This window comes from Pyrenophora tritici-repentis, chromosome 10, assembly GCF_003171515.1.
Source record: "Pyrenophora tritici-repentis strain M4 chromosome 10, whole genome shotgun sequence".
In the NCBI taxonomy this organism is placed as follows: Eukaryota; Fungi; Ascomycota; class Dothideomycetes; order Pleosporales; family Pleosporaceae; genus Pyrenophora; species Pyrenophora tritici-repentis.
The window spans coordinates 1,252,409-1,272,861 of record NC_089399.1 but is presented as its reverse complement, the minus strand read 5'-3'; the positions used below and the strand labels follow the sequence as shown (position 1 = coordinate 1,272,861).

The window sequence follows — 20,453 nt, the reverse complement described above, 5'->3', positions numbered from 1 at the left end:
GCCCGTATCGTTAAGGATCCTAACATTGTCTGGTTCATTTCTATCGTATTCGGTCGATACTGCCGTACCGTTGTCGCTCTCCTTGCTTTCCTTCTTTCTAAGCAATTTTCAAGGTCTGCTGATGGAAAGGGAACACAGTACTTCCCATCAGACTGTACAGTCGTTGTATCTACCGCAGGACCGAAAACCGAGGAAGATATTCCCATGTTCGAGAGAATGGTAACAGGTGTCTTACAAAGCAAGGCCGGATGCATGGTTTTATCGGCGCCGACTACTAACGACGTGGAAAATATCAAACAAGAGGTTGCGAAAGTTACCGAAAAGATGGCCCCGGAAGAATTTCAAACAGAGATCAAGTACACATCAGCTGCCAACGTAATGAACAAGCGCTACCAGGCAGTGGCAGGTTGGAACATGGCCGATACCCCAATCGTGGTCAACCTCGACGACACCGCTATCATGGAGTCTTCTGAGTGCCTCAAGGTCGCAATTCGAGCTTTCAGTGACCCAAGAGTTGGATTGATCGCAACAACAAAGTGGGTAGAGCGTGTCGAAGGAAACTCCTTTGTGGCAGGATTCTGGAACATGATAGGCAACCTCTACCTCACCCGCCATACCTTTGAGATCATCGCATCGTTTTTCATGGACGGCGGGTTTTTTGTTGCTTCAGGCCGGTTCAATCTTATACGAAGAATTATTGTACAAGATGAACGTTTCCAGAAAGAATTCTTGGATGAGTACCTATGGCAGGGTTTCTTCAAGCGTCTCGTGTGGCTGGGGAAACGAAGCTCAGGCTTCCAATCGTTCTTCGACATGCTCTGCAAGAAATTCGAGTGCATTACTTTGCGCGGTATCGGGCCAGTTCAAGCTGACGATGATAACTTCATTTCGCGCTGGGTCATTAACGAGGGCTGGAATGTTGCGGTTGAAAGCTCGCCTGAAGCGAGAATCATTACTCGACTGGGTGGAATGGATCTGGAATCCTCCAAGCTCTTGCCCGCCAAGTTTCTCGATCAATGTCATCGCTGGAGCCGCACAACCTTGCGACAAAACCCCGAGGCACTCCTTTCCGACTTGACCATTTGGATGAAGTGGCCAATTACAACTTGGATGACCTATATTCCGTGGCTCTACAACACAGCACTGGCATGGGACTTTGCTATTATCTGGACGTTTACTCGGACGACAGTTTATACCCAGTCTTCACATCGCGTAGGACTTTTGACCATTCTGATCCTGTCTATCTGGGGAACGAAGTTGATCAAGGTCATACTATGGTACTGGTATCATCCCCAGGATTTGCGGTACATCCTTTTTCATGTGGCGTTTTCATACTTTCATTCGCTCATTAAATTTTACACCATGGCCACCGTTGGTGACTTGAGTTGGAGTGGACGCAAGAATGCAGGACAGTCGAAATTAGACACCAAGAAGGAAGGCTAAGTCCCATGCCGACATCGACCAGATTTGACTGTCTCAGACAGTTCGAATCGCTGCTAGTGCCTATCCAGGTGGGCAAAACTGACCACACGGTTAGCTAGCAAATCCTCCATGTTTGCTTACATGGAGCTATTCTTTGTTGAAGGGGGAAACATGGCTTGTCACACCACCCTTCTCCTATGTCCAGGGGGGTTTGCGATATTTCTTTCGGCGTTCTGTTATTTATGATACCCCTGGGTCCCAATGTGGATAGGCTGCGATAGGCCAATGAATCGTGAGTTCGAAAATGTTTTACTTTCTCCACAATACCGTGCTGTTCTGTGACTTAGATGCCTGCTGCATTATGTTGACTTTGTTATGGATGTCGACACGGAATGTTCCGGCAGTGCTGCGGAATCGTACCTACCTACTGGCAACAGTCGACGTGACGTCATTCGATACTTCTAGGTTGAAGCCTTGAATCAGTCATGGGCTTCCTTTGCTTTCAAAGGGGCGCGAAACTTCGTTCAAACCCATTTTATACATTTGCAAGACATGAATCGAGCTACTCAGGTACAACCACATTATTCTTACTTCTTTCGCGAACTACCTAGGTAAACTTGTGCACCCGACGGAATGGATACTCTGTGCTCCACTTCAACTCTACTTTGACCACATATTTCTCCGCATTACATACGAATGGACTAATGGTACCGAGGGGAGGCGCTCGTGCCGATACTCTCATTGTGACAGGCTTGAGCTAGTAAGACAGAAAAGCTTGGTAAGGCCCACAATCTTCGGTCTCGACCACGCTGCTGGACCTAAGACAGACGCAGGTCGTAGTACTTGCCGGTCTCGAAATAGTACTGACATGGGTCGTGTTTGGTGAGGTCTCACAGTATGGTCGCCGAACAAACCACGTCTATACTGCAGCGTTCCAAGGGACACGATATCGTTGCTATGCACTCAGACACCCTGGACCCTACAAGACCAAGCCTTGTCATCTGGCGTGCAAATATCTGAATGGTCAGCCTGGTTGACGCTGTCCCTCAGGACTGGGGTAAGCGACAATTTGGGGGCCAGAATCAGGAGAACGCGGGGGCCGTTCAAGCGAGATAGTCGACGCCAGCCAAGTCCCCCCTCAGAATTAGACTACGAGTCCTCCAGGACCACCTCGGGGATGTTTTGCGACGAAGCATGCATGGTGGACTGATCTGTCACGCGGGCCAATAAGTCCATTTTGGCTCCGCCTCTGGGAGGAGAAAGCAGTTGTTTTTCACTTACTTGCCAGTTCGTCTCGAGACCCTTACCCCTACCGCGGTTGCGGATGTTGCCATTCTAGCCGTCAGAGACGAAGTGGCGTCTTTGGGCATTGTTGTTTCGGTACCGCAGCCGTGCGCGCCATCTATCTGTGGACAGTAGCAATTATAGTCCAGACTGCCAGCACACCCCATGGATTCGGTTGCGAAGAGCAGTGATTGGACGCACTTAGGGACAATGACGGCCTCATGAGTGAGTTGAAGCAGAAATGAGAGTAGGCGATTGTTTCTCCCAGTACCACACCTGTGCGTGCCCTGGCAAGCCTCACAAAAACACTTCAGCGTCGGTTGTCTAGATTTGACGGGGAGGGATTCCCACAGCTCTCCAGTGTACACTCGATATCGGCTAGGATGTGCTGGATACCGACACCAAATTAGCCATCCGGTCATGTGCAGCCAGTAGGGCAGCTCGAGGCGAGATCTGGAGCGCATCGTGAGGCTCTGTTCATGGAAGTCAGACCACCGGTCAGGCCACCAGCCCAAGCCACAGGCTGCAGGTATGGATAAGGAAAAAGCATTTGTAGACGCCAGCAGTACGCCTACTCGTCGGTTCGTTCAAGTAGAGACTCGATCCTTGCTCTTTTTTTCGGGCCGTCGACTGTCTCAAGCCCCAAGACGGCATAGTGTCGCTCGTGGTGGGCGGGAAGGATCGTCGACCCACCTGGCCGGTGTTTGCTCCCTCCTTTCTGGGTTCGTGGCTTGGTAGTGGGGTCATTCGTGCCTACACCTAGGCGAAGCCGACGCCAGCAATCTAACTCTCCACCATTCCTCGACTGGCACGCGCTCACCCCGGTCAACGGCCGTCGATAACTAATAAGGCGCGTCATGAACTGTAACGGGCAGCGTCGCTAGTAGCGCTGGCCGTCGGAGTTGTGCCCGCACACACACTTGGACGCTGCGAAAGCGAGATGTGCGGTTGCAACAAGGCCAAAATTGGCTCCCGAGCTCGCACAACTGGGTTTGCGTGTGATGGCGCACAAGACTATCTATCTACACCACAGTGCCCGAGCCATGGAACGCCCGTCCTGGGTCCTGGGATGGTTCGCATGGTATGGAACACCAGATAGCTACGGCTCGCGATATCTGGTATGCTAGCTGGTGTTCCAAGCTATTGGTACTCACCTAGCAAGCACTCCTGTGCTGATCACCCGTCACAGTGGCTTTGGGCTTCTTCCACTTCTGTCCCTACACACCACTTGCTGCTGTTGTACCTTGCCCTGTGGGGCCTTCCAGAAGGGGATACCAGATAGCGACTCTGGTACCCTACCCGTTACAGACGACACCCTTGGTCTTTGCCCAATCACCGGCAAGGACAAGGTCAGGAAAGCAAAGGGGCAGGAAGGGGTAGACGGTCCAGATCACACCACAAAGCTTTTACCCACCTGGACAGACGACAGACGCAGTCGCTCGACATGTTGGCCCAGTTGCTCAAGACTACATTGCAGTAGGCGTCTCGAAGATGTGCTGCTAGATCGAAGCCTCGATCAAAGTACTGGCGCATGGGGGCGGCGATCGGATGTTTCGAGCTTCATGGAGCGGCGGAAAGAAAGCCCGCGCTTACTCCTATGTCAACCAACTCAGCAAAGCCTCAACGGTTGTCAGCGTAGTAGCCTGCTCCAAGACCAATTGAATCTCCGAAGCTGCAACACGTCGAGGCGGAATGAAACATGTGTTGCATACTAGAGAGGATGACTGCAGTCATCAACTTTGTTCCAAACTCGAGTGTGCAACACAGATGCAGATGGTCGACCAGGATCGTTGCGCAACAGGGTTTTGACGGTATAGCTTATCTGTTGTCGGCCCTTCTTCTCGCTCTGTCCCGTCCACCCACATCCGCGACTACGCAGGGTCGATGCGCAGTCGCAGAAGGGTCTAGACCACGGCAAAAGATGTGTGGCGGTGCAGGTTTTCATCTTTCATCTTCGATGCGTCCCAAGCAAGTTTTGGACATTTGGGTTGTTTTCCCCCGTGCCCGTACCGTTGGCCCTACACAACTGGCGCTATATACGGCCTATATCATGGCTAACATGGGATTGTGTGGCGGCGTGCGGTCATCTTACTGAAACATTATGTTTTGCACCTGCAGTCACTTGATTGCAGTGCCGACGCCGTCAAACGCAGCAAGGCGATAGGGTGGTTGCATAACAGTATTGATTGCGTACGAGAAACTAGATGACCCCACGGTCCTTGGCAGAGCTGCTGGCGGTTGCAATACCAAGATTGTCGGTGGCCTCACATCTCACAAGTGAAGAATTTTATCAACATGGTCCAGCCATATGCTACGCTGGACAAAGCACGTACTGTAGCCAGGGACGGTTTCGCTTCCGTCTAGGCAGCGATAAGAAGAGATGGATTGTGTGCGACTAAAATAGTGTGAATCGGGGAAGCGGTGCCAACCTTGGAAAGCAAAGTTGGGCTCACCCCCGCACATGTCACAATCAGCTTTATGACTGATTGACGCCAAACCGAGCGGCCTCTGGCATGCACTAGGACTAGGCAGAGATGTCTTTGTTGCGCCTCTTCATCTTGGGCCCCTGAGGTGAGTCGAAGATGAGGTGATGAAGTCTTTTCGATGGAGTGATGGCGTAAGACGGGCCCCTCGCCCAGGTGGAACAGAAGTGTTACATGGCATCGTCGAGGTGCATGGTACGGTAGCACACTCAATACTCATGCGCAAGTCGTACTGCAGACTGGTATTCTTGGCCAGGACAAGGTGATAGGCGAGCTCGTTCCCAGACAGTGTGCGGTTCACGCCCTCGACAACCTTAACCATGACACCGGGTCATGAGATTCCAGGGACCACGCGAAAGAAGATGTCACGCTGACTGCCCCGATTCTGCATGAGAGCATAGTGCGGAACATGGGGTCCGTGTAGTATGATGACTAGCATTCGGGAGCCTTTGGTCAAGACACTGGGCAGGCCTGTGCACCATGGCGCGCCGGCCTGTGAGGGCGCGGGCGGGTACCATTGCTCCTAGCAGCCCAAGCACCCCACCACTGGGTCGTCTTGTTTGGAGCGGCGCATGGATGAGTGGTGTATACTCGCGACCAAACAAAGCACAAGTGCTGTCACATGCGGGCCGTGATTAATCATGAGAGTCGACATCACGCCATGTTGCTGCAGCCTTGTGGGCAGCTCGTCCAGACGGCGGTGACAGTCTAGTATGGCGCACCGCAATATGGGCTGGTGGTTGTTAGTGGGGAGGAGAATTGGAAAGAGCGAGAAACGCGGTGAGGTCAGCGCAGTGGAATGCTTGGTATTGCAAAACAGAAAAGATTGCTGCGCCCACGCACGACGCAAGGAGCTCGCTTACAGGTCTGTTTGCAGGCAATGGTCATGCGGCACGGTAAAATTAGCAACAGACGGCCGTCAGTCCAATGATACGTCATCGACATGCACAGCCTCTCACCAGCCACAAGGCTCGCATTGCGGATCGACCATAGCGAGCTAAAAGTTTGCGAAAGCGAGATGCACACCAGACGTGTGGAATGGCAGGACTCTATGGCTGCCATGGCTCCCCGACCGAAGCGGTGATCAAGCGTGCGCATGTTTTGCAGCCTATACCTAATGCGCCCGTCGTCGCCAGATGCAGTTTGGACACTTGCACGCTCTGCACGCCTACTCGCTGGCGGCCGCCTCTCCCTCGTCACTTTCGGCATGCCTTGCTCTGTTGGGGCGTCGACTCGCGCACGCAGGGGTCGGCCACACCGCGAGTCCGAGTGCACTAGTCCTACCGTGAAGCGGTCGGGGCGCGCGATCAAGGCGGGGACGTGAAGTGACGGCCGCCGGTATCTCTGCCTTCTTTTATTTTTTCCTAGCGTGGCCTGACCGTTCCCCCATGCCAGAGAGGCCCGAGCGCTCGTAGGGCAGGACCCTCCCGACAGGGGTCTGGCGTCTGGCATGCCGTCCTGTGGCTTCGTGCACTGTTTCCCGCTGGGGGCCATGGCCTTGTGTATAAACCAACTTCGCCCCCGAAGCTTCGTCCTCCAGTTCCAGGCCCATGATCAACACCATCACTGCTCCATCTGCTCCTCTCCCGAAGCTGTGGATTGCCTTTCAGGACAAACGTCCTTGCCGCCTCTGACTTGTCCTTCGTTTCAGCCAGCCTTGTCAAGTGCTCCACAGACAAGGTCTACTCACCGTCACGCCCTCTGTCCCGAACCAGCAACCGATCTGCACTCGTCTCGACGATATCTACTCGTCGCCGACCTATACGCCAACTCTAGCATCTGATCGGCAGCGTCTCCGAGAAGGTAAACCACCCCCTGCCCGTCCCTTGTAATCTGCCCCCTCGCCCTGCCAACCAGACATCGACCATCAGATCGCACTTGTTCAGTGCTTATGCTGACTCTGTTTGTGGAAATAGGCTTCCGAAATAGAACAAACTTATAGCTCTTTGAACTTGTATTACTCTTCTCCACCACCCTCTTCACCATGGCTGAGTACGCACAATACCCAGCAAGCATGCCTCAGGACTTTGAGCTCTACTCAAACACTCACGAACACCACATGGAGTTCCACCACAGCCACCCCTTCATGTCTTCAGCATATGGCATGGAGCATGCTTTCAGTGCCTCCTACGACCCAATGGCCCCCCTCACAGAGATCCCGAGGCCTCAAGATCTACAATACCATTACGATGCCATTGTGCAAGGTGTTCGCCCATATCAATACCACACCCCAGCTGGATCGCCTCACTCTATTTCCCATTCCTTCCACGAGATGCCCCCTGTTCTCGAAGCCTCTTCCGAGTCCGGTGCTTCCGTATCTTCATCTGCCATGGGCTCACCGGCGATTGTGCCACAGTTCAATGAGTCATGGAACCCCATGCCACTAGGACACGTTCCTGGTTATGAGTACACAAACATGGCAACCGAAAAGTCCTATGTGGGTAAGTCAACAATTTCTTCGACACCAGTCACATCTTTTCCTTTAGTCAAATCTCCCATATCGCCGATTCGTAAGACACATGTTTTCAAGGTGCCCAAAACCCCAGCTTCGGCTACTCGGCCTGCTCCAACATCCAGCGAGCAACGGAACTCTCTTTCCTCAAAGAAGCTTCACACAGGAGGAGTCCACTCCACCGTTTCTCTCTCGTTTACTTCACCTCTGCAGCCCTTCCAGTCGTCTCAGTCTTGTCGGTTGCCTCTAGAGCCCAAGACGACAGACACTAACACAGTGCAAGCAGATCCTAATCTGATCCAGCCATTCGCATTCGCCCCACCTAGCCCCTATCCTGAAATCAGGACAACGCCATCTCCCTACTTCCCGGTCATCGAGCAACCTCCTTCCCCCGCTCTCTCAAACATCTCCTCATATAGTCAACGAGGATCAACGAGACACAAGAAGGGTAGCGCTAGCCCCTACCTCCACACCCAGCAATACCGGCCTTATCCCCAAGGCCAACGGCGAAGCTCAGTCAACTCTCTTCACTCGCAACACTCAGGCACAAGCCGCAAGAGCGGTAGCAGCTATGAAGTGGATGATGAGACACGCGAGAAGGGCATGTGCCCTCTGCCAGAGTGTGGACGTGTCTTCAAGGACCTAAAGGCTCACATGCTCACACACCAGAACGAGAGGCCAGAGAAGTGCCCTATCGCGACGTGCGAGTACCACGTCAAAGGCTTCGCACGGAAATACGACAAGAACCGACACACCCTTACACATTACAAGGGCACCATGGTTTGCGGTTTCTGTCCAGGCAGTGGCTCCGCGGCTGAAAAGTCATTCAACCGCGCTGATGTCTTCAAGAGGCATCTCACCACCGTTCACGGGGTCGAACAGAATCCCCCCAACAGCCGTAAGAGGAGCCCATCGAACCGCAAGGTTCTCGGAAACGCACAGCCCAACGTTGCTGGAACTTGCTCCACTTGCTCAGTCACCTTTGCGAATGCACAAGAGTTCTACGAGCACTTGGACGACTGTGTGCTACGCGTCGTGCAACAAACCGACCCCAGCGAGGCTATCAACCAACGCCTCCTGACATCTGTCGCAGAGGACAAGGACGTCACTGAAACTCTTGACCGCAATGGCCTTTCCAAGAGCATTGAGTACAATGTCCCCAACTACGATGAAGATGAAGACGAGGAGTTTGAAGACGAGGAGATTGACAATGACGACCATGGCGACGCAACCTACGGCAGTCGTCGCGCCCGCTCGGGCAAAGGTGGCATCAAGTCGACAAAGTCGCATTGACAACTAACACATCCCCGAGGTGTCGGCTCGATGCAGCACGTCGGGGGTGGTAACAATGCAAACCAGCAGCAACACTACTCTTCCTCGCGTGTCACCAAACCCGGTCCCCGGACTGGTCTCACCTTCTCCAAAGGCGGCGTAGCCATTGTCAGCTCTGGTCGCAAAAAGCGCAAGAACTACCCCGTATCTTGGGGCTGTGCTGCCGACAAGATGAAGATGAAGAAGCGCGTACTTTGTGTCTACGATGGACCGCGCAGACTATGGAAAGACGATCTGATGCTCGACCAGGAGTACGAAGTGCGCTTGAAGATGTCAGATGGCAAATCCTATGTGACCGATCTGGACGTCCAAACAATCAATCGCGCAGAGGCCATGCACAACGCTACCATTGAAGAGAAGGGGCCTTTGATGCCCGAGAGAGTGGCTTGCGCTGTTACCGCACAAGTGAGTAATGCCAACTGGTTTGGGGGCATGAATTGAGCATTTGCGTTTTCTGCGAGCGTTTTGAGCGACACGATCGGCATAGCATATGCATGGGGTGAAACAAAAGGTCACACGGATGACCCGTACACAGAGATGCTGATGATCAACGACGACAATGACTTCTTTGTTGTACTATCAAGTTTGTAGTTTTTTGCATTCTTGTTTCTCTTCGATCGATACCACTAGGTTTGTTCCAGCCTAGGGGGCACTTGGACACTTGACGAGCGGGAAGGCAGGTTTTATATCTGGACGTGCTGGCCGCGAAGATGTAATGATTAAAGAATCTATTGGTTATCCAATCTTATTGCTACCATATCTGCCTACCTCTATGCATACGATTTGAAACCAGTTGGAAGCAGCTTCGTTGGTGGTGGTTGTACAAGTAGCTTTACCGGTAGTCCCCGTATCCCCATGTATGTCCATTGACGATGCGCCCACGCCTCGGACCTGCGTCGCAGATCTCCCCAGTCTATGGTCCCATAGATTCTCGGCTTCCAAAAGTTCCGTAAGCTGAATCCTCTTTTTTCCCGAGGGTCTGTTTAGCCAGGGCGATATCCGTGCTGTGGGCCAGCCACAGCTGACGGTGAGTGAGATATGGCTGCCCCAGATCATGGGGCTCGGGCCGCGGAGAAGAGACCCGCTTATGCCGTGATAGCGGCAAGGTAGCCTTGAAAGGAGGGCTAGCTAGCTGCGTAATTGTAGTTGGAACAGCGTGGATGATGAAGAGGAGAGGCTGGAGAGCAAAATGAAGAAGAAAGTGACGGCACGGGATGGTGAGGAACTGACAAGAAAGCTGAACTGAGGCTTCGCAAATGGGATGTAATTTAATAACTTCTTTCACGATCTTTTGTAGAGCCCTAGGGTTGCATGGTAGACGCGCAGAGCTGGTCAAGATACTCTTACACCAAGATGAAGACCCATTCAGCATATCCGTCGGTGCGGCTCTAAGGCATCAGACGCATGATTGGGATATCTGCACACACAAGCGGTGTCGCTGGAAACAAAGCGACTATTCTTATTAAATAACATATGAACGGCTGAAACATACAGGTAGAGCACAAATGGCCTTCTAGCTCTTCCCCGTGACAGCGCGTGTGGGCGGAGTGGGAAGGCGGGAAAGTATGTGCTTAGTCATGGCTAGGTAGCGGCGTAGCGCGAGCGCCCCGCATCAATGACCTAGGCAGCTAGCAGCTCCATCGACGCTCCGTACCAACGCGCAAACACAACACACGACACGCTACAACATTCGTCATGGCGTCTAATATCGAACAGTCGCCATTCTTTCTGCAACAAAAGACAAAGGGCGAAATCATTGTCAAAGGTTTGAGATGATGCCGTTCTCCACATGTATATGTACGCTAACTTGTGTAGACCCGCCCAAGTTCGACCTGGAGTCTTATATTGCAAATTACTCTGGTACGTCTTCATGTCTGACATGGCGTATTCGATTCTCAGCTGATCAACTCAGGCTATACTCGGATCGACCGTCTCCACCACATAGGCGCCCACTCGACATACCTCGCCGTAGACGCCTATCGCCTTGCTATTGCAGAGGCAAAGAGGGGCAAGAATGTTGACCTCTACACGACCCTCGCCGATGAACTTAGCAACATAGCACCCAAGGACCCTGCCGCCCATATAGACACGGCATGGGCCGAGAAAAAGTCTCGGGAAGTGCGCGAGGAGCATGACAGACTGGAGCACGAATTAAAGTCGTATAAGAACAACCTAATCAAAGAGAGCATACGGGTAAGCCGCGAGGTATATGAGACTTCGGACTTTATGCTGACGATTTGTAGATGGGCAACGAGGATCTCGGCCATTTCTACTACGACACCGGTGACTTCCCTAACGCGCAGAAGGCCTACATGAAGATGCGCGAACATTGCACGTCGCCCAAACATCTCTCCGATATGACGCTCCGTCTCGTATACGTTACCATTGCGCAAAAGTCATGGACAAATGTACTGGCAAACCTGGCCAAGTCGGATGCCACACAACTCAAAAACGAGGAGAAGGCAAAGCTGGAGCCCATCATAACAGCTTGCACTGGACTGTGTCAGATGGCTACTGGAAGTTACCGTGAAGCTGCGTCGTCCTTCATTGGTACCCCGGCGGCATATCTGACCGTGGAATCGGCAGGAGGCATCAAATGGCAAAAAGAGGTCATCTCGGGCAACGACATAGCGGTATACGGCGGCCTATGTGCACTCGCATTCATGGACCGCAGTGAACTACAGAATAGGGTTCTGGCGAACAGCGAGTTCCGCAACTTCCTTGAGCTTGAACCACACATTCGACGCGCCATCAATCTCTTCTGCAACTCCAAATACAGCGCCTGCCTCGAAGTGCTTGAGGGCTACCGCAATGACTATCTCTTGGACGTCTATCTTTCAAAGGTACTGAACATAATCTACAGCCGTATTCGAAGGAAGAGCATAGTTCAGTACTTCATACCATTCAGTTGTGTTACGCTTGCAGAGATGGCCTCCAAGTTTCCAGCAGCAGAAGGCAGGACCATCGAGGAGGACCTAGAAGATATGATCAACCAGGGCTCTCTCGATGCGCGGATAGATCTCGTCGATCGTCTGCTCATCTCCCCACCTACAAACCCGCGCTACGATGTACACACAGATGCTCTTACAATGGCCGAGACGTACGACCACACTCTACGTCTTCGGTTGATGCGTCTCAACATGCAGGCAGCGGGTATGGAGATTCAGGCTAGCAAATCGACCGACAAAGGATCGAGTATCAGCAGCGGTATTGGTATTGGTGATAGCTTCCGTAGCATGGGTTCGAAAATGGGATTTTAGGAAAAAGTCAAGGAGTGTGTGGAAAGCTATTCTGATGCAGAACAAGAAGACGATGATAGGTGGGTAAGGGTGGTGATTAGCATTGCAAGGCGTTTTGGAGCGAGGGACGGCGCATGGATGTCGGCGTCAAGCACGTAGACGGTTATTACTCTTGCTCTCGCTAGCCTAGTATGTATACGCCGAATGGGACTATGGTGGGGGCATGAAGCGGCATTATGGCGTTGGGATGGGGCACCAAGCATGCGGCGATACAGCCTTTAGCTTTCACGAATATGAAGTAGCATATGATAAGCACAAGCAAGCAAAAGCATCATCATTACAATCGTGGCTACTTTTGACCAATTGCCCTTTATTACCAATTGCATATATCAAGTAATGTATCCTGGGGTATCTAGTGTATATGATTTACCTTGCTGTTAGAAGAGAAGAGGGAAACAAAAACGCCAGCGCCTTTCAGCTTCCAGAGGTAAAAACAAGGTAGATGGATATGTGTAGATAGAACATGATACAAGAACGGCAATTGAGACACTGGCCACTCATTGCTTATCCATCAAGGTACGTTGTAGCCAAGGCATCACCTAAATACGCTTGACCCACGTGCTGTAGCCCATTGATCTTGCTGTTGCTGTTGTTGTTGTTGTTGTTGTTGTTGCTGCTGCTGCTGCTGTGGTTGCGGTGTCGTCTGGTACCCATAGTATGCCACAGTCGGCCAAGCAAAGTCAGCCCGGGCATACGGATCCGAAGCATCCATTGAAGGAGCCGTAGGCGACATGCCACTACTTGCCTGATGTATCTGAGAAGTAGATTGAGCCTGTTGCGTTTGAGGGACTTGTGCGTTCTGTGTGGATATGGGGCTTTGCGTCATAAGCGTGTTTTGACCTGTCATGGTGTTGACGGAATGATTGTTTTGTGGCATGGATCGGCTCATTGTGCGGTATGGAGAGTGGTTGGCGTGGTTTGTTGTGAAATAGTTTTGTTGCTTCTGTAGCTGCGTACTTTGCATTTGTTGAGCTGCGGCGGCTTGGAGCTGCTGCTGCGTGCTCAAGGAGGGCTGTGGAGATCCAATCTGCTGGTGCTGGTGCTGTTGCTGTTGCTGTTGCTGTTGCTGCTGCGGCTGTGGTATGTTGTTCTGTAGACGCTGCTTAGGTGATTGACTACCCAGCTTGTATGCCAGCTGCTGCTGTGGGCTACTGAGACTGCGTGATGGGCCCTGATTAAGCTGCTGAAGTTGTTGACGGTGATTTGGTATTGACGGTTGGCACTGTTGTTGCTCCTGTTGCTGCTGCTGAGGGCCATGAGCCTGCGAATGATGTCGAGCTTGCTGTTGGACCTGAGCCTGCTGTAAAGATTGGGTATTGATATGCACGCGCTGCGGTTGGCGTTGCATGTATGCTTGCTGCGGCGTCTGCACTGGAGTGGTCGAAGCTCGCTCTCCAGTTTCAAACTCCCGTATCTTGGCTCTGGCTTCCTCCAACTCTCTCTTTAGCTGCTCAAGCTCAGAAACCTCATCGTTCCCGGCTTGATCAGCCTGGCGTATCGAGTCGGAGAATTCGGTACGTTGGTGCTGATCATCGCCGTTGGAGGGATCAGGATAGACGCATGATCGATTCTTCTCGAGACATTTCTGGCATATTGGTCTCGTACCATCACACTGGGAATAAGTCAGCTCTAGTCTGGTAAGGTTGAGAATTATGCCACTGTGGAGCGAGTACTGAAGCTGGTAGCCAGAGTCACAGGTCTCAAGCTTGGTACTGCCTGCTTGGCGATGTATTCCACCTGAAAGCCGTTCTTAACATACCTTTGTCTTCTTCGTCTTGCAGGCATCACAGCTGGTTCTGGGTCGTCTTCTCTGCTGGTTTGGCGATAGTTCGGTTTCAACATGCAGTGTTGGCCGAGGCGCGGAAGCGGGTCTTTGAGGAGGGGGCGGAGGCGGAGGTGGAGGTGGAGGCTCTAGGGGAGCTGACGCTGTTTGGGCAGGTGTATCTACTTGTATCAGCTCCAGCAGGGACCGAAGGCTCTGCGCTCTCAGATCGCTTTCAAGTGAGGTATTGGACTGTCTCGGGGGTTCCGGTACTGGCAGCGGGAGCGAAGGGGGCTGCGACTTCTTCCGCTTCGGCCTGGGTGTGTCTGGGTCCTCACTGCTGAGCTGACGCGATCGGCTCGCGAGCCTGACGAGAGCCTCGGGGTCATTCTCCTCAAGATACTTTCGGCGCTTCGAGTCTTTGCGTGGCGGCGGGGCGCGCTCTTCGTACGTCTTGTGTATGGGCACATGCTTGTAGATGACGTCGAGCGTCTGTTTGGCAGCTGAGAACTTGATGGACAGAACGCCCTTGCAGTCGTAGACGGGCTTAGTGGCGCGTTTTCCCAGCTTTGCGCCCTTGCCGTTGGCGGCGCGGTCCTTGTTGAGCAGCGAGTCGTTGCAGTAGTAGGAGAAGCGGAAGCTGTCATCTTCTCTGCTATTCCAGCAGTTGTGGAAGCTGTAGCGGTAGCCGTCAATGCGCTGTATCATGTCGACGCAGCACTTTGCAATGGCTCTCTGCTTACGCATCTTCTCCTTGGGGTCTGACGTTGGCTGCAGCGCATCGTACACGGTCGAGCTGACCTTGTGCTCGTCCTTGGAGCCTGGGCCTGCTCCATTGTTCGGCTCGATCGACTCTGAGAAGGCAGGTGCGAGGGCGCCAGCAGCGTCTGCCAGATGCTGATATTGGACGGAACCGCCATAGTGGGCAGGTTGGTAGCCGGGCGGCGCATGCGCATGTTGATGCGGGGTGGACTCGGACGCTTGCTGAGTCTGTGCCTGCGCCTGCGATTCTGACGTGGTTGAGGTGGTCGAGGCGGGCGGCGGCACCGTGAAGGTGGTGCCTATCCAGAAGGAAAAGTGCGCCTCTGTGTGCTCGGGGTCCTCTGGAGGGCTGCTAAGATAGTCTTGCAACGAGGATTGGAAATGCGACGTCGAGGTCACTGTGTGTGGTACCACTTTGGCCAAAGCATCCCTCGCATGTCGTCCCCTCGCCAGAGGTGCGGGTGCCGACACTACAGGCCATAATGCCGAGTCGTCAGGATGAGGGAGACCAGTGACTTGAACATGGGGAGATGCCATGGGATTGTGGGGACTACTGGGAGGCATGTTTGAACGGTAATACGGAGTTTTGGACAAGACGGCCGTGCAGAACTAGCGCAATCTTGACCTCTTGACCTCTTTTCATTCCAATGTCTTCTGGCCTACATGTACACGTCGACTTTGCCCTTGGTCTCGTGCACGAAGCTTTATCTATCCTTTATTCATCTGCTAACCGTGTCATGACGTGTATATAGCTGTGGGGTTACGGCGGGCATCTTCCTCCTAAGCTTTCGCTCGCTTCTGTACCTGCCGTGGCTGCCTGAGGCTCGTAAAGAGCTGTACGCGACTCGATCCTGCACCACGTCCATGCATCAGTCATGTTGACAAACTCGGTTAGAACCGCTTCTTCTCCTGCCCGTATGCGGCACAGATGTAGGCAAGCACGTGATGGCCGCTGCCTACCCAAGTGCTTGTCACCCAGCGCCCTTTTAACGCCAGATTGTCGACATGCTGTGGCACAAGGGCACAATCCGTAACAAACTGCAGTGAGCAAACTAGGCAGCAACATGCATCGCCCCGTACATGTATGCTTTTGCTCCACCACAAACGCACCTGGGCGACGACATAAATTACTCGACAGTGTGGGTAGCATACGCCTCTGTACACTAGCGTGCCAGGCATCTTATGTCACCCAGGTGAACGCACGTCGTTCCTTCCCTCCAGCCCTTTACTCCACACTTTCTTTGCCTTTAGCTTCTCGCTGCCCACCTCGTCGAAGCAGCACTTCACAACTATCAAAGTCCAGATTACATCTCCACAGTCACCACTTCCACCCCTCACCTAGGCTTCAGATCAAGACACTAACAAATATGGCTGCCGAGGACACTCTGCCCAGCACCCCGCACCACACTGTACTGAACTCCAGCTTCCCAGTCCTGCTCCCAGAAGACGCTACATTACATATACCAGAAGACGACTTTCAAGCTTGGCTCAACCAGCAGCTTCGTCAGAGCCCAGAAGAGCCCAAGAAGGAGACCGTCATCATTGACGATGACGGCTCAGCCACCGTCTCTGGGGATGAACCTGTACGTCACATTAGCTTGAAGCGGAGAGCTTCGGCTGAAGCTGACAACTCTCGTTCACAGAAAGCGCCCTTCATTGCCGGCATGGAGGATTATGCTCACCACCGCTCGCTTGAAGAGCTTGCCGAAAACAACCTAACCCTCACGGAGAACGCCGATGTCACCAATATCTCCGCGAAGAACAACTTTGTCAACCTGTTCTATGATCTGGGAGACGGTACAACGGGGGAGAAGCTAAAAGCCTTACTTCAAGACGCCTGGGCTGAGGATCCGCTCCTGACACTGAAGATCGTCTTCAACGCGCGAAGTATACATTTGGGTAAGAGCAATCGAATCGCCACGTACAAAGCTTTTGGGTGGCTTGCGGAGAACCACCCTCTAACTCTTCTGGCAAACTTGAAGTGGTTGGTTCGGCCTGTCATCGAAAAAAAGCGCGGGCCAGCAGAGAATGAGAAGAAAACGGTAGGCGTTGAAGACTTCGACATCATTGACGCAGGGGAGGTTGAGAAGAAAAAGGTCGGCGTTGAAGAATATGACATCATTGGCGCAGAGGATGTTGATCCGGCCAAAGCCCATGACGTTCGGTACGGCATGTCCCACGGATATTGGAAAGACCTCTTGAACCTCGTTGTCTTTGCAGCAAACGATCAGCTCAAATTTGATGGGGATCCTTCTTCACTACTTACTCAGAAACGTGACGAATCCTATGAAGCCAAGCGAAAGAGGAACTGGGACCCAAAGAGTGCGAAGGCGGCCCGGCAGCAGAAGAAGCAGGAACAAAATGAGCGAGTGCAGAACAAGATGAAGAATGATGCATTTTACCGGGCGCTTCACATCACTGTTGCCAGGCTCTTTGCTGAACAACTGAAGACAGACAAGGCGTTATTGGATTCTGGGAAGAAATCAGACCTGAAGAAGCTATCTCTCGCAGCCAAATGGACACCTACATTCGGCGAGTTTCACGACAAGCATACATTCATCCTTTCTTCTATTGCGGAGATATTGTACCCAGAGCCGGCCTTATACTGTCCAGATGCTGCAAACCGCGAGCTCTATCTTCGTCATGTCCGCGAGGCTTATCGCAAACAATATGCATCACCCCTCCGCAAGGCTTTGGGTGTTGTAGAGCGAGATATTACCGCCGAGACCTTTGAGAATATCAAGTATGATCGGGTACCATCTCTGGCTATGGACCGGTACAGCGGACTCTTTGTGAAGAAAGATTTTGAGCGCTTCACGGAATACATCAAGAAAGTCTCTTCAGGCGAAGCAAAGATTTCCGGAGCAACTCTGATGCCGTCAACCCTGGTTAGCAAAGCGATAAAATGCGGGCTCGCGAATCTTAAAGGATCTGGTAAACCTAACTTCGCGCAAGTCAAAGCAGCCACGGAAGCTCAGATCATTGGCGATATCATCGATGGCCAGTGGAACACGCTCGTAAATCGTGTACGTGAATCAGGTACATTGCAGTCTAGCATCGCCGTGTGCGACGTCAGTGGTAGCATGAATGGTCCAACGTTCAAGGACGGTTCGTGCCCAATGGATTCTGCAATAGGTCTCTCACTCCTCATCTCAGAGGTGACGGCGCCTCCCTTCGGTGGCGGCTTCATAACATTCTCGGAGAGTCCTTCATACGTTTCCATGGCCAAAGCACCGAAGGGTCTTGTTGAACAGGTGGGGTATATGGAGAATGCCGATTGGGGCATGAACACAGACTTTGTCGCAGTCTTTGAGGACATCATTCTACCCATGGCTATAAACAACAAACTCAAGCAAGAAGAAATGGTCAAGCAGATCTTCGTCTTCAGCGATATGCAGTTCGACCAAGCAGGAACACCTGACCGTTGGACAACATCGTACGATCGTATCAAGAAAAAATACGCTGAAGCTGGCTATGAGATGCCGCGCCTCATCTTCTGGAATCTAGCTGCAGACAGCACGGACAAGCCGACGACTATGGATGACGTGGACACTGCGTTGGTGTCGGGATACTCGCAGGGTATGCTCAAGGTATTCTTGGAGAGCGGCGCATTCGAGGATGAAGAGTTTGTGGAAGAGGTGGAAGTTGAAGGCGATGATGGTATCATGGAGGTGAGGAAGGTGCAGAAGAAGATCGATCCGATTACCATTGTGAAGAAGGCGACCGATCACAAGGCCTACAGCATGTTGGAGGTGGTTGACTAATTGGCTTGATGTAGTGCAGTCTATCAAAGTGTAGATGGCGTGATGCTACTCCAATTTCAGAATACCCCACTCTTCCATTTCAAATGTAACTTATACTGCTACAAAACCACCGTAGTCACCAAAATACATTGCTTCCCTCACATGTTCTCGTTCTTCCACGCTCGGTATTCGGATGAGAGCACATGCACAAATAGGACAAGTCCACCGAATATACCATATCGGCGGAGTGTCTGGTCAAAGCCACATCCTCCACATTTCTCAAATAACCAGTCATACCAACGCACCTCCAGTCTGCCTCTCACACCCTGGCAAATGCCCATGAAGAAACCCGCCATCATTCCTGCAAGTCTTCCCGCAATACGGGCAAAACGCCGCCTTAGTAAAGAAATCCCGACACACCAACTAATGATCCTTCCTACTATACCACTCCTTACAGTTACGACACTTCCCAAATAGCATCTCCTTGCCATCAACGTCCATATTGCGCGTCTCAACAGGTCCGCCATCCACGACAGTCTTTTCGAGTGGGACTTGAGCTGGGCGTGGAAACCAGGCTGGCCTTCTTCTTGATGGTATTCCTGGCCACCTTGGGTGCTTCAGCAAGTATGTTTGCCGCTGTAAAAGCCTCTTTTAACTAAGATATCAGTTTGATAACCCGCTTCTCAAGCCACTCTTTTCTTCAGGGGACTTGCGTAGACCAGACTTGACGACAGAAGCTTCTTGTTTTGCTAACTGCAAGGCAGTTCCGATGTCTTCCTTGGCCTCCCTGACTCTATCGAGTTGTTGCATTAAAATATGCAACTAATTCAGTATCGCTCAGGTCTTGGGCTCTGAAATTTTTGCGATTTCGTTGATTGATGCACAGCGACACCCAGTCTACTACACTGGCAAGAGCAACGAAAACACCCAAAAACGCGCCATTATTATCAGAAATGCGAATTTGCTCGTGCAGAAGATTCAGGAGTGGTCCAGAAGTATATCGTTGTGATTTTCCGTTGTTGGTGTAATTGGCAGTGCAAAACAGCTCGGGCTCCAGAGCGAATATCTCGACAACTGGATGGTCGGCACTGGGAACGATGGCCTTGGCGCTATTTTCCTATATGTATTGAGTATGTAGTTTAATGCAGCAAATCGTGCGAGGGTATTGTTGATCTTTTTCATCTCTTCGGTTGTTGGCAGGCCTTTTTTCGTAGAAGATGACAATGACTATGCTAGTGACTGCTGTGGCGAGGGAATGGGCGGAAGAATGAGTGGTTCCATTTTTGCAACAGGGTTGATAAATGCTCGCCGTCGAGTGAGTATGCCATAGTGGCTGCGAGGGTGGGTTTTCGCTTCCTCTGATGAAGAGTTGGGAAGGGGCCAATGCGCTTTGGGTAGCACTAGCGGAATCGAGTTGCAGGCAGGCTGACAACAGTGGCAAAGGAATGGGATTTTTATGGAAGAATTCTCAAGGCAGTGAAGTAGAGGAGAACCTGGCTAGGTGGGAGTTAGGGTATGGGGTGTTGCTGGGGAGGTGCAGATGTGATCTCATTCACTCTCCTGATTCAGATACTCTGACCTGATGTCAGCAACCGACGGCGTTGGTATACGACAGTTGAGAACAATGACGCGATCGCCAAACACCCATGAAAGCCCCTGCGATGATGTGCATGTTCCAAAAGTACATACGAGGGCCTCTACGGAAGGACCAAGCAAAGCAAGCGCACTGACATGTACATGGTAAGATCACAAATGAATGGTACGAGAGGTACTGATGATGTCGCATCGCTCGGTCCGGATGTCCCATACTGTCTTGGTGATCCTCCCGTACTGATTTCAAGTCTTGGGAATAGGATGTGTGTTGTGCGATCAAATTCTATGAACTAGCGATGTGGTAATCCGGCGGTGTTCTCG

At 52.1% G+C, this 20,453-nt stretch overlaps 6 protein-coding genes across 6 annotated transcripts; 4 read left to right on the top strand and 2 right to left on the bottom strand.

The window, feature by feature from the left end:
- Positions 1 to 324: 324 nt before the first annotated feature.
- Positions 325 to 1,443, top strand: PtrM4_043160 (glycosyltransferase family 2 protein; the record flags this gene model as incomplete). The annotated part of the gene is made up of 1 exon (XM_001937376.1): positions 325 to 1,443. One exon carries the CDS (start codon positions 325 to 327, stop codon positions 1,441 to 1,443), a length of 1,119 nt encoding a protein of 372 aa, XP_001937411.1.
- A 586-nt stretch (positions 1,444 to 2,029) lies between these two features.
- PtrM4_043150 (uncharacterized protein) lies at positions 2,030 to 2,164 on the bottom strand (the record flags this gene model as incomplete). The annotated part of the gene is made up of 1 exon (XM_066104478.1): positions 2,030 to 2,164. One exon carries the CDS (start codon positions 2,162 to 2,164, stop codon positions 2,030 to 2,032), a length of 135 nt encoding a protein of 44 aa, XP_065959042.1.
- Positions 2,165 to 7,173: 5,009 nt separating this feature from the next.
- On the top strand, positions 7,174 to 9,414 carry PtrM4_043140 (DUF1421 domain containing protein; the record flags this gene model as incomplete). The annotated part of the gene is made up of 3 exons (XM_066104477.1): positions 7,174 to 7,630; positions 7,919 to 8,905; positions 8,954 to 9,414. The coding sequence occupies 3 exons, from the start codon at positions 7,174 to 7,176 to the stop codon at positions 9,412 to 9,414; spliced, it is 1,905 nt and encodes a 634-aa protein (XP_065959041.1).
- Positions 9,415 to 10,668: 1,254 nt separating this feature from the next.
- PtrM4_043130 (RPN7, 26S proteasome regulatory complex component, contains PCI domain protein) lies at positions 10,669 to 12,233 on the top strand (the record flags this gene model as incomplete). The annotated part of the gene is made up of 4 exons (XM_001937378.2): positions 10,669 to 10,738; positions 10,789 to 10,833; positions 10,886 to 11,166; positions 11,217 to 12,233. 4 exons carry the CDS (start codon positions 10,669 to 10,671, stop codon positions 12,231 to 12,233), a joined length of 1,413 nt encoding a protein of 470 aa, XP_001937413.2.
- A 2,036-nt stretch (positions 12,234 to 14,269) lies between these two features.
- PtrM4_043120 (uncharacterized protein) lies at positions 14,270 to 15,360 on the bottom strand (the record flags this gene model as incomplete). The annotated part of the gene is made up of 2 exons (XM_066104476.1): positions 14,270 to 14,350; positions 14,407 to 15,360. 2 exons carry the CDS (start codon positions 15,358 to 15,360, stop codon positions 14,270 to 14,272), a joined length of 1,035 nt encoding a protein of 344 aa, XP_065959040.1.
- An 803-nt stretch (positions 15,361 to 16,163) lies between these two features.
- Positions 16,164 to 18,560, top strand: PtrM4_043110 (DUF2828 domain containing protein; the record flags this gene model as incomplete). The annotated part of the gene is made up of 2 exons (XM_066104475.1): positions 16,164 to 16,379; positions 16,440 to 18,560. 2 exons carry the CDS (start codon positions 16,164 to 16,166, stop codon positions 18,558 to 18,560), a joined length of 2,337 nt encoding a protein of 778 aa, XP_065959039.1.
- Between the last annotated feature and the right edge of the window lie 1,893 nt (positions 18,561 to 20,453).